General features: G+C 40.9%; 1 protein-coding gene across 1 annotated transcript in view; it reads right to left on the bottom strand.

Annotated features, from left to right (window-relative positions):
- lama4 (laminin, alpha 4) overlaps positions 1 to 13,902 on the bottom strand; it is a 157,684-nt gene that overhangs the window by 127,193 nt on the left and 16,589 nt on the right. The window contains exon 2 of the mRNA XM_069886827.1: positions 6,381 to 6,482. Within this exon, the coding sequence (XP_069742928.1) occupies positions 6,381 to 6,482 (102 nt within the window). The remainder of the gene's footprint in view (positions 1 to 6,380; positions 6,483 to 13,902) is intronic.

The raw sequence follows: 13,902 nt of genomic DNA, 5'->3' as shown, positions 1-13,902 counted from the left end.
AACAACTGTCAAGTTTACATGACATTTAGAGAGCTATATGGGTAGGAAGGGTCCAGAATAGGGGCCAAATGCAGGAAAATGGGACCAGCTTGGTTGGGATGAACAAGTTGGGATGAAGGGTGTCTATGCGCAGCAGACTCTACCCACTCTTGTGGCTTAGTCAGTGGTCGAAAAGAAGATACACTGGAAGTATGATTCAACTGAGGGAACAAAATTGGCATGATAACATCACTGCTCCTCTCACTTTCCTGAGGCAAAGTTGCTGACAAAACTGTTAAATTATCAGATTGATAATCTTTTCTAAATGAACCAAAGACCCGAGTTAAAATCGCACTGTGTAATTTAACTTCAGTTAACATTCTGGAAATAAAATTAAAAAAAACAGGAATGACCTTAAGCCATTACACTAATTGATTAAGCTCCTCTGGTCCACAAGGGTGGCAAGGTTAGCGTAGTGGTTAGTACAACGCAGTTACTGCGCCAGTGATGGGAACCAGGATTCAAATTCCACCTTGTCCATAAGGAGTTTCTATGTTTTCCTCATGTTTGCATGGGTTTTCTCCGAGGGGTCCAGTTCCCTCCCATCCTTCAAAAAATACGGGGGTTGTAGGTCAATTGGATGTAATTGGGCAGCATGGGCTTGTGGGATGAAATGCCCTGTTACCATGTTGTATGCCTAAATTTAATAATAAAAAATAATAAAATTCCTCTTGGGGGGGAAATCCACTGTTCTCACCTCATCAGAGCTACATGTAACTCCAAACCCACAAATAGAGTCGACTTTCAAATGGCCTAGCAAGCCTTTCAAACCACTGCAATAAAGGATACTTGGATACTGAAAAAAATATTTAAAATGAAACCAAAATTTTATGAGCCTCAATTCTCGAAGGCACACAAAAGAAAACTGTCTTACAGAAAAGAGTGAAAACACAAAAGCTGGGGAAACTGCAGGTTAAACAATGCACTTTATATGGCAAAGATAAAGATTCATAACCAATGTTTTAGGCTTGAACCCTTCATCAAGGTATGAAGAAAGGAACTTTTTGCCCATCCAAGATGTGGAAAGGAAATTGAAAGGTGAAAATATCAGTACGTTTCAAAGCTCTATTCTAATAGAAATTCATGTGGTACACTTAAAGAAACATCCCAAACACCCATAAATAAACATAATTTCTCTTGTGTTTAAACTAATGTATACACAGATGAAACTGCAATCAATGGCAGATGTCAAGAAGCAACATCAAATGTGATTTTATAAAGTGGAACATGCCCCACATGAACACTGGAGACATCGTGATTAACACTGGAAACACAAGAAGACAATCTAGTTTATTGTAAGATCAGAAGCAGAAATGGAAGCTGTTGGCCATTATCAGTAGCCCCAATAATGACGTAGACAGAAGACTGAGGAGAACGATAGGCTTTATTGAGCAAGAGACTGCTGGCCCGGGTCGAAGCTAGGAAAATGAGTGGGAAGGAGAGGGGACGACCTTTATGGCCCGGGGTCACATGGGTAGGATCAAGGGAGGAGCTAAGGCAGGGAGACACCCAAAGGGCAGGCCAGCCAATCCATACAGCCATATCACACAGAAGCCGAGATCATTTTAATGTAGAGAAGACCTGATGGACATAAAACACCGCTCACTGGATATAGAAAATGTTCCTATTAATATTTTGTGCCTATATTTGTTTATGATGAACAAGGCTTGAGCCCTGTGACCATCTGTCCAACCTTATTGAATTAAATCCTTGTCAATGGAGAGAACAATTCAAATTTCCCATGTAGCATTCCTATATTGGAGAAGTCAACAGTTATTTAAAGCATTAAATTTCTAACAAGCTTATCTTATCCTGGGGAATAATTCATATGGAAGTTATAATCCATGGATAAAATATAATTTCAAGTTACAACTAGTGCCTAAAATTGCATATGGGAAGATGAATATACTTTGCTGCAATTTATAATTAGACACCACCCAGCATTCTGAAAGAATGCGATAAAAAATTCTCGCTAATCATGTCCATTCAATATGTGCAGCAGGAGAATAAAACACAATTCCTAGCACATTGATGTCTTGGTATATTGACCATTTAAAGGAAATTATGTCAGTAAAAATGAACAACAAATTTTAATCTCCTAACACTTGCATAAAGGAATCAGAGAGTCATACAGCACGGAACAGACCTTTGCTCATCGTATCCATGACAACCAAGTTGGCATTCAGGGCTCGTCTCATTTTCCTACATTTTGTCCATATTGTTCTATGCCTTGCATATCTGTTCAAATGTCTTTTGAATGTTGAAATCACACCTATTTCAATCATTTTCTCTGGCAGCTTATTTCAGAAATGGTCAACCCTCTGAGTGAAAAGTTTGTTCCTCAGGTCTGGCTCAAATCTTACCCCTCTCACCTTAAAACTATGCCCAGAATCATCTTCCTTGGGAGAAAAACTGTCAGTCCTTATAACTTTCAATGCTTAAGCTTTCAAGTCCCAGCAACATCATGATGAATCTCTTCTGCACCTATTCCAATTTATTGATATCCTTGCAATAGTCAGTTGATTCAGAACTGCACACAGTAATCCAAGCGTCTTCTCATCAACTCCTTAAATAGATCCTAAATTTTATACTCCGGACTTCACATAATGAAGGCAAGCATGCCAAATAACTTCTTCATCACCTTGCCCACCTGAATTGTCACTTTCATGTAACTTTTCACCTATATCCCTAGATTTCTCATTCCATCAGTAACCACGTCCAACCCTGATTTGACTTACCACAGTGCAACACTGCACACTTGTTAAAGTTAAAATTCTATTTGACACTCCTTGGCCCAAATTCCCAAATGATCTAGATCTTGTTAGGGCCATAGAATCATAGAACACTATGACACAGAAATATGTCTTTCTGCTTTTCTAGTTCATGCTGAACGATTATTTCAACCAGTCCCATTGACCTGTGCTTGGGCATAATTTATGAAGTCTAATGTGACAAAAGCTCTCTTTATACTCTATCAACCTGTGACACCACTTTCAAGGAATTATGTATCTGTGTTCTCAGATTGCATTCCACAGTGTTGAGCTCAGTGGTTCTCAACCTTTTACTTTCCGCTCATATTCCACTTTAAGTAATCCCTTTGCCATTGCTGCTCTGTGATTAATTAGGGATTGCTTAAGGTGGTATGTGAGTGGGAAGGGAAGGGTGAGAATCACTGCTCTAGACCCAATTGTTACAGAAATATTTTGCTTGAGAAAAATTGTCATTGGCCCATTTCCTTTGGAGTTATGAAACCATGCACAAAATGCTTCAATTAGGTATGATTAAAACAGTGGTTTTCAATTTTTTTTTCTTTCCAATGCCTGACTAATCATGCACCTATGGCATAGGGAATACTTAAAGTGGTATGTGAGTGGAAAGAAAAAGGTTGAGAATCACTGGCTTAGTTACTTACCATGCAAATCCTACCCTGGGGTGTATCTCAGGTGCAACACCTCACACTTGTCCACATTAAGTTCTATCTGCCATTTGGCAGCCCATTTTTCAGCTTGTCCGGATCCTGTTGCAAGCTTTGAAAGCCTTCCTCGCTATCTTAGTGTCATCTTCAAATTTTTGCTGATCCTATTTCCACATTATCATCCAGATTGTTGATACGATGGTGGACAACAATAGACCCAGCAGTGATCCCTGATCCTCACCAATAGTTACAGGCCTTAATCATCCACTACCACTCTCTAGTTTCTCATATAAAGCCAACATCTAATCCAATTTACTACCTCATTCTGAATACCGAGCGACTGAACCTACTTGACCAACCTTCCACATGGGACCTTGTCAAAGGCCTGACTAACAGTCATGGAGAAAACATTTTCTGCCTTCCCTTTATTAACTTTCCTGGTAACCTCCCTGAAAAAATCTATTACAAAGTTAAACGGTCTTCCTCACTTTTCAGTTGTACTTCACAGATTATATACATTAATTAATTGCCATCCTTTCAGAATGATTAGAGACCAACTTCTGAAGCTCTTTGTTCTAAATATATACAATAAGATGTACTGGTACATTTAACGTTTATTGCCAACTGTTTGTAGACATATTTTGAAAATGTTCAAAGATTTGAAACCAGACACATAAGATAAACTATAGTAACAAAAATTAAACCCAAGGCTCAACTGCTTGAACAGGAGCTAGTTTTAAACTCAAATACAATTATTTATCTTCATTATTTATGTACATACGTATCCATTATGTGTATAACATGAATCAATCTATTTTCAGCAGGCCACATGTCAGTATTTGTGGACTTGGATTGTGACCAGAGCAAAAGGGTTTGACTCACTTTCTCACATTGACAACAGAGGCAGCTTTGCCTACCATCCTGTCTATCATGAAGCTTTTGTGTTTCGAAGATGGCATTCAGGAAGTAGAATGGCCAGATTTGTCTATCTCAGATCTCTGGCCCAGGGGTTGGATTTCACTGGGCTCTTCTCCAGTTTTTGAATACCACGCACGTCTTAAGGAATAGACAGGGCATAATATTCAGGATAGGATCTGCTCAGAGGAAATAGATTTCCAGCACGTTGTCATTAATAAACATCAGAACATACTATTTGTGTTTTGTTATCATTTGCTTAATGCATGATGTAATTAAATAATAGTAAATATTTTAAGAATCTGGAGACATGAGGTTAAAGTAATAAAGATAAACTGAGGAAATAAACCAGCCAAATTTTTAAAATGATTTTTTTTTTAGACATACGACACGGTAATAGGCCATTTTGGTCCATGAGCCTGTGCCACCCAACTAACCTACAACCACTGGGGTGGCACAGTTGGTGTAGCAGAACAACTCCTTTACAGCACCAGTGATCTGGACTGGGATTTGAATCCCACACTGTCTGTAAGGAGTTTATATATTCTTCCCATGTCTGCGTGGGTTTTCTCTGGGGGCTCCGGTTTCCTCCCACCATTGGAAATGTACTGGGGGAATAGGTTAATTGGGTGTAAATTGGGCAGTATAGACTCGTGGGCCAAAATGGCTTGTTACCATGCAATATGACTACAATTTAAAAAAAATTGTACAGTGGGAGGAACCTGGAGTCTGGGGAGAAAACCCACACAGACAGGGGAGAATGTACCAACTCCTTATAGACAGTACAGGATTCAAATCCCCAGTACTAATGCTGGTGCTGTAATGGTATTGTGCTACATGCTGCCCAAAGCTTTATGGAATGGTGGGAGAGGCATGACAAGTCAAGTGGCCTGGTTCTGTTTCGAATTCCTTTTATGCAACTCTGTCTGCACCCTTAAATTATAACATCTAGATTGTTCAACCTTTGCATTGTGACATTTTTTTTTTTAAATTATTCTCTTGTATTTCCCTGGTTTTCTGGAAACTTATTCCCAGTCTTATAAGTTGTCTATGGATATATCACATCCATATATCCCATTCATGTCAATTTCCAGGTTGTCTACATATGTTGCCTTGTGTATCATTGCTCAAAAACATCTGCTAAATACATTAGCTCATGAGCTGGATTCTTGCCTCCACTTTAGAGAAACATCAGCTATTTTATCACTGTGTCGTTTGAGGTAATGCAAACTCTGCAATGTGTTTTATATGATTTCACAAGGAGACTGAACATTTTCTCAGTGAGGAAGTCTAGTCTTGGCTCTTGGTCACTTAGAACAAAGACCACCTGTTTTATGAGAGTAACTTATCGACTCAACAGGCATGCCTAACCATGCAATAACTTTCCAGAAGTAGAAAGCACAGTCTAAATGAATCAAAAGAGTTCATATCTGTTTCCCTCAGATGGAATGAAATAGAATTACAAGACGCTGGTTAATTCCTTAATTGGTATTAACTCATAAAATTACTTCCCAAGCAATTGGATACTTGGATGCAGACACTGCTTATTTTCACTTGATTTTTAAACCATTGCTTCAATATTAAAAGTAACTTTGCTGAAACAAGTTTACATTCAATTAATGTAAAAATGTGATCTCACTGTTGTCCCCCCTCACTCCTCTTTAGCATTAAATCAGAGATTACCAACAGTTCAACATCTCAAAAAAAATGGCCATTTGACAAGGAATGTCCACTTAAAACATGTCCATGTAACATGCAATCATTCCCAGCTTGTTTCTGTCTGGCAAGAAAAGTAATGCATTATCAATAGAGGGTGTAACCTGAAAAGAAACAGCTGGCAAAATATGACTCTGATGGTCATTACAGCTGCCAGATATGGAAATGAAAGAAGTAAGGAGAAAGGTGAAGTATCCAGAGCAACATAAGATTCAATTATTTGGAACTGACTAAAGTTAAAACCACCCAGATAAAACAAAACAAAATCTGATACACAGAAAAAGCAAACACTCACAACGCAGATTCCAGAATCATGAAGGCATTGCTCTGAATGTCCATGGCAGTCGCAAGGCAGACATGCTCCATTATCCGTGCTGTAGAAACCAACAGGGCAGTTCTGAAACAAAGCAACATGTTGGATTCAGATTTAATTGAACATCATCATCATTAAGGAATATACATCCCAATTTATTTTTCAATGAACTTTAAAGGCAGCTCTGTGAAAAGTCTTTTTTTTTATTTATGGACTTTCTGAGTAACAAAGAAATACTGAGTGATAATTAGCTTTCACTGAGATTGAAAATTGCCTGGGAATAAACTGAGCTAATTGAATAAAGTTACAGTAATTGCAAAATAACATTAAAACAAATCAATGAGATCAATTATTCATCCACATGAATGACTCCCAGAAAATCCTAGCTTAAGAAAATATTAGAAAAGAAATAAACTTGAAAAACACTTTTTCATATGTCCCATCAGTGTTAAATCAATGTTAATGTTTATTGTCCTTCCCTCATTTCCTTAGAGAAGATAGTAATTCCTAATTTTCCTTGAGAGTGAGCTGTCATGAACGGCCATGTGAAAGTACTTCTCCATTGGTGTTAGTTAAGTTACTCCAGGTGTTTGATTTGGCAATAGTCAAGGTATGGCAATATATATGCAAGGCAAAAAGAGAGAAATGTGCAAGCTGCAGTGCTCCAATATGCTTGGTATCTTTTTCTTTCTAATATCTAATGACTTTGGAATTGCAAATTGCAGCTGAAGCAGCCTTGACTTGTTGCTGAAGGGCATTCTGTAGATCGATCATCAGGAAGTGAATTATATGATTGTGAATAGATTATAGAGCAAGTGGGCTTCTTTGTTTTGAGTGATGTTCAGCTGTCAGAATCTTGTTGAACCTGCACTCACACAGGCAAATAGAGAATTTTCCATGGCACTCCCAGCTTGCAAGTGATGGAAAGAAGTTTATGTACAACGGGATGAGCCACTCTTAGCTTTTTTTTTTAACCTCTGGCTGGATGTTGAACATAGGGAAATATGTGATAGGAATATGAGCAAATGACAAGGGTAGAAGGATATACTTTTGTTGGAAGTAGACATTGCTTGGCCTTATGGGATGAATATTGCTTGATAATTAAAAGTCTGTCATGAGACCAAATTATCAACATGTAACCATAATAGAAAGTTTGTCTTATACTGGTTTTATCTTGATCTCAGATAAAATAACAATTTCTTGCTAATTAGTGACTATCCACAATGATTTGCCACTGTAACTTTTGCACTGCAGGAACAAATGAACATGCTCAAGTGTATTTCCAGGAAATATTGCCATGAAATGTTTATGGTGGCAATGCAAGAGATGACAGAAAACTCACAGGCCAGCTATTGAATATGTAACTTGGAAAAAAATATTGTATTATACTAAATATAGCACTGATTAATCTTCAATTACCTTCTGATGCACAGTGTAACTGGCTCAGAATTTATTAGGCCACAGGGTCTGAAAAAAATTGTGTGTGTGTGTGTGTGCGCGCGTGTCAGGAAAGAATTAAACTAATGAGCATATTGGTTAATGATCAGGATAAATGTTCTAGTACCTTTGTTTCAATAAGGAAGTTGAGATTAATGTAGATTATCTTTGATCTAGATATTGAAACTATTCATTATAATTACAGGGAAAATATTAAGTGTTAGGGCTGTATAAACACCAACCCAGGCATCAGAAAGTTATGGGCCAGTAGGGCTTACATCAGTAGTCAGGAATTTATTGGAGAAGATTCTGAGCAAAAGGATTTACTCATATTTGAAAAGGACAAGCTTATTCAGGACAGTCAGCATGGCTTCATGTGGGGTAGCGTCCGACTGAGTTTATTGTGGAAGTTTGAGGGTAAGAGCAGGGCAGTGGATGTTGACATTTGTAAAGCATTATAAGGTCCCTCATGGCAGGCTGGTCAAGAAAATTAGGACACATGGGATCCAAGGTGAATGGTAAATTAGATCCAAAATGGGCTTGGTCAGAGGCAAGAGTGGGTGGTGTTTTATCTGACTAGAGGCTAATTCGTTCAAATGTATTTATCATCCAATTGTACCTGTACAATCTAGAAAATAGAACACTACAGCACAGTACAGGCCCTTAGGTCTTTGATTTTCTGCCAGTCTATATCTTCTTTGGCTTGGCTTCGCGGACGAAGATTTATGGAGGGGGTAAAAAGTCCACGTCAGCTGCAGGCTCGTTTGTGGCTGACAAGTCCGATGCGGGACAGGCAGACACGATTGCAGCGGTTGCAAGGGAAAATTGGTTGGTTGGGGTTGGGTGTTGGGTTTTTCCTCCTTTGCCTTTTGTCAGTGAGGTGGGCTCTGCGGTCTTCTTCAAAGGAGGCTGCTGCCCGCCAAACTGTGAGGCGCCAAGATGCACGGTTTGAGGCGTTATCAGCCCACTGGCGGTGGTCAATGTGGCAGGCACCAAGAGATTTCTTTAGGCAGTCCTTGTACCTTTTCTTTGGTGCACCTCTGTCACGGTGGCCAGTGGAGAGCTCGCCATATAATACGATCTTGGGAAGGCGATGGTCCTCCATTCTGGAGACGTGACCCATCCAGCGCAGCTGGATCTTCAGCAGCGTGGACTCGATGCTGTCGACCTCTGCCATCTTGAGTACCTCGACGTTAGGGGTGTGAGCGCTCCAATGGATGTTGAGGGTGGAGCGGAGACAACGCTGATGGAAGCGTTCTAGGAGCCGTAGGTGGTGCCGGTAGAGGACCCATGATTCGGAGCCGAACAGGAGTGTGGGTATGACAACGGCTCTGTATACGCTTATCTTTGTGAGGTTTTTCAGTTGGTTGTTTTTCCAGACTCTTTTGTGTAGTCTTCCAAAGGCGCTATTTGCCTTGGCGAGTCTGTTGTCTATCTCATTGTCGATCCTTGCATCTGATGAAATGGTGCAGCCGAGATAGGTAAACTGGTTGACCGTTTTGAGTTTTGTGTGCCCGATGGAGATGTGGGGGGGCTGGTAGTCATGGTGGGGAGCTGGCTGATGGAGGACCTCAGTTTTCTTCAGGCTGACTTCCAGGCCAAACATTTTGGCAGTTTCCGCAAAGCAGGACGTCAAGCGCTGAAGAGCTGGCTCTGAATGGGCAACTAAAGCGGCATCATCTGCAAAGAGTAGTTCACGGACAAGTTTCTCTTGTGTCTTGGTGTGAGCTTGCAGGCGCCTCAGATTGAAGAGACTGCCATCCGTGCGGTACCGGATGTAAACAGCGTCTTCATTGTTGGGGTCTTTCATGGCTTGGTTCAGCATCATGCTGAAGAAGATTGAAAAGAGGGTTGGTGCGAGAACACAGCCTTGCTTCACGCCATTGTTAATGGAGAAGGGTTCAGAGAGCTCATTGCTGTATCTGACCCGACCTTGTTGGTTTTCGTGCAGTTGGATAATCATGTTGAGGAACTTTGGGGGACATCCGATGCGCTCTAGTATTTGCCAAAGCCCTTTCCTGCTCACGGTGTCGAAGGCTTTGGTGAGGTCAACAAAGGTGATGTAGAGTCCTTTGTTTTGTTCTCTACACTTTTCTTGGAGCTGTCTGAGGGCAAAGACCATGTCAGTGGTTCCTCTGTTAGCGCGAAAGCCACACTGTGATTCTGGGAGAATATTCTCAGCGACACTAGGTATTATTCTATTTAGTAGAATCCTAGCGAAGATTTTGCCTGCAATGGAGAGCAACGTGATTCCCCTGTAGTTTGAGCAGTCTGATTTCTCGCCTTTGTTTTTGTACAGGGTGATGATGGTGGCATCACGAAGATCCTGAGGCAGTTTACCTTGGTCCCAACAAAGCTTGAAAAACTCATGCAGTTTGGCATGCAGAGTTTTGCCGCCAGCCTTCCAGACTTCTGGGGGGATTCCATCCATACCTGCTGCTTTGCCACTTTTCAGTTGTTCGATTGCCTTATATGTCTCATCCAGGGTGGGAACCTCATCCAGCTCTAGCCTTAGGGGCTGTTGAGGGAGCTGGAGCAGGGCGGAATCTTGGACTGAGCGGTTGGTACTGAAAAGAGATTGGAAGTGTTCTGACCATCGGTTGAGGATGGAGATCTTGTCGCTGAGGAGGACTTTGCCGTCTGAGCTGCGCAGCGGGCTTTGGACTTGGGGTGAGGGGCCGTACACAGCCTTTAGAGCCTCGTAGAAACCCCTGAAGTCGCCAATGTCCGCGCTGAGCTGTGTTCGTTTGGCGAGGCTAGTCCACCACTCATTTTGGATCTCCCGGAGTTTGCGCTGAAGATGGCTGCATGCGCGACGGAAGGCTTGTTTCTTCTCTGGACAGGACGGCTTTGTAAGGTGAGCCTGGTGGGCAGCTCGCTTCTTTGCCAGCAGCTCCTGGATTTCCTGGCTGTTTTCGTCAAACCAGTCCTTGTTTTTCCTGGAGGAGAAGCCCAGTACCTCTTCAGTGGATTGCAGTATGGTAGTCTTCAACTGATCCCAGAGGGTTTCAGTCTATATATTCTATAGCCAGTCTATATATTCTTTAAAATAAAGTACTAAACCCTCCCTACCCCAAAGCTCTCCAGATTTCTTCCATCCATGTGCCTATCTAAGAGTCTCTTAAATATCCCTAATGTTTCAGCCTCCACCACCATCCCTTTCAGTGCATTCCAGGCACCAACAACTCTCTGCATAAAAAAAAACTTACCCCTGATGTCTCCCCTAAACCTCTCTCCTTTCACTTTGTACATATGTCCTCTAGTGTTTGTTATTCCTGTCTTGGGAGAAAGATGTAGACTGTTCACCCTATCTAAATCACTTATTATCTTGTAGAAATCTAGTAAGACTCCTTGCATCCTTCTACACTCCAAAGAGAAAAGTCCGAACTCTACTAACCTTGCCTCATAAAATAAGACATTTTCCAATTCAGGTAACATCCTGTTAAATCTCCTCTGCACCATCTTCAAAGATGTCACATCCTTTCTATAATGAGGTGACCAGAACTGAACAGAACACAATACTCTAAGTGTGGTTTCACCAGAGATTTGTACATTTGCAACATCATCTCTCCAATTTGCCTATTAATGAAGCCCAGCATCCTATTGGCCTCTTAATTATCCTATCAACATGTGTGGCAACCTTGAGGGATGTATAGATTTGAACCCCAAGGTCCCTCTGTTCATCCGCACTCTTAAGTAATCAACCATTAACCCTGTATTCAGCCTTCTGGCTTGTCCTTCCAAAATGCATCACCACACACTTATCTGAACTGAACACCATCTGTTACTTCTCCGCCCAACTCTGCATCCAGTCTATATCCTCTTGAAACCTTTGACAACCTTTGGCTCCTTCCATAACTCCTCCAACCTTTGTGTCATCCATAAACTTACTGATTCATTCCTCTGCCTCTTCATGCAGGTCATTTACAAAAATAACAAAGAGCTGGGTCTCAGAACAGATATTTGCGGCACTCCACTAGCCACCAACCTCCAGGCAGAATACTTTCCTTCCACTTCTACTCTTTGCTTTCTTCCAACAAGTCATTTTTATTTATCCACACAGCTAATGTTCTATGGATCCAATGCCTCATGACTTTCTGAATGAGTCTCTCATGGGGTACTTTGTCAAATGTTTTACCAAAATCCATATAGAGCACATCTACCACCCTAACTTCATCAATTTCTTTTGTTATTTCCTCAAAACACTTAATTAGGCTAATTTTTCTAAATGCTCATAGATCTTATCCTTAAGAATGCTCTCCAATAGTTTGCACATCACTGATCTAAGACTCACCGGTCTGTAATTCCCAGGGTTCTCCCTATTACCTTTTTAAAACAATGCTATGCTCCAATCCTCTGGCACCTCTCCCATAGTCAAAGTGGACTCAAAGCTACTGCATCTGCTCCTGCTATCTCTTCCCTTACTTCCCACAATAATCTGGGGTATATTGCACCCTGCTCTGGTGACATATCAATCTTGATGTTTTTAAGAAGATCCAACATTTCCTCTTCCTTAGTCTCCACATTATTCAGCATATAAACCTGTTCTATTCTGACTTCATCCTGATCAAGGTCATTTTCTCTTGAGAATACTGAAGGAAAGTATTAACTTAGGACTTCCCAACCTCCTCTGCCTTGAGGCACATGTTGCTTCCTTTTATCTTTTAGCAGCCCTACCTTCATCCTCATCATCTTTCTGTTCTTCACCTTTGAGTTCTCCTTAGTTCTACATGCCAAGGATTTCTCATACTTGCTTCAAGCATTCCTTCGTCCTTTCTTAAGCTCCTCCCTGGCTACCATATAATTCTCATGAGCCCATCCTGTTTCTTGCTTCCTAAATCTAATGTATGCTTCCTTCTCCCTCCTGACTAGTTGCTTGACCTGTTTTGTCAACCACGGTTCCCTTTTCCTACCATCTTTTTTCCTGTCCCAGTGGGACAAAGCTATCTTGAATCTAACACAAGTGGTCTCTAAACTTCTTCCACATTTGTTCTGTACTTTCTCCCTTGAACATCTGTTTCCAGTTTACTCTCATTAGTTCCTGCCTCATCCCTTCATAATTAACCTTTCCTCAATTAAACACTTTCCCATTTTGTTTGCTTTTATCCTTAACCATAGCAATGCCTAATGATCAGAAAGTTGTGGTCACTCTCACCAAAATGTTCCCCCATCTAGAGGTCCATCACGTGACCAGGTTCATTATCCAGAATTAAATCCAGTATGGCCTCTTCTCTCATTGGCTAATCCACATACTATGTCAGGAATCTTTCTTGAACACACCTGACAAATTCAGCCCCATCTATTCCTCTTGGCAGTGAAGAAGTGTCAGTAAATATGAGAGAAGTTGAAATCACCCATAACTACATCCCTGTATTTCCCACACCATTCCAAAATCTGCCTGCTTTATCTGCTCTTTGGTGTCCTGAGGGGGGGGGGGTTGTGGGCTACTTGCAGCACAGTGATTTTTCCCTTCCACCCACTCCGACTCGGTGGACACTCCCTCTGCAGTGTCTTCCCTTTCTTTAGCTGCGATACTATCCCTGAGCAGTAATGCTACTCTCCCTTGCCTCTTTCATCTACCATCTTATCTTTCATCTTATTCCTTTTAAAACATCTAAACCCCAGTACCTGCATCAGCCTATCCTGCCCTTCCTCCAGCCATGTCTCTGCAATAGACACATCATAATTCCACGTACTGATCCATGGTCTAAGTTCATCCCCTTTATTCAGGTAAATTACTGCATGCAAATTTAAGGTGGTAAACTTTAGGAATGCATTATTTTCTATTTCTGTCCCAAATTTGCTTTGAGATACGTGTCAATCGAAGAAGGCTTAAGGTTACATTTTAACTTGATGGAAGAGGCTATCTGCATGCAAAAGGTAATATACAAAAGTGCTGAAGAAACTCAACTGGTCATGCAGTATCTATAAGAAATGAAGGGATATAACCAATGATTTGGGCCTGAGCTCTTCATCAAGGTACGAGCAAAAAGAAGACTGGAGCCTGAATAACATTTTATCATTATAAACATTTTTTTTTAAATTTAGGCACCTGCCTGTTCTTTTT

The sequence above is a fragment of the Narcine bancroftii genome, chromosome 6, assembly GCF_036971445.1.
Source record: "Narcine bancroftii isolate sNarBan1 chromosome 6, sNarBan1.hap1, whole genome shotgun sequence".
NCBI lineage: Eukaryota > Metazoa > Chordata > Chondrichthyes > Torpediniformes > Narcinidae > Narcine > Narcine bancroftii.
The sequence above is the reverse complement of the archived record's forward strand: the minus strand, read 5'-3'. Positions and strand labels throughout refer to the sequence as shown.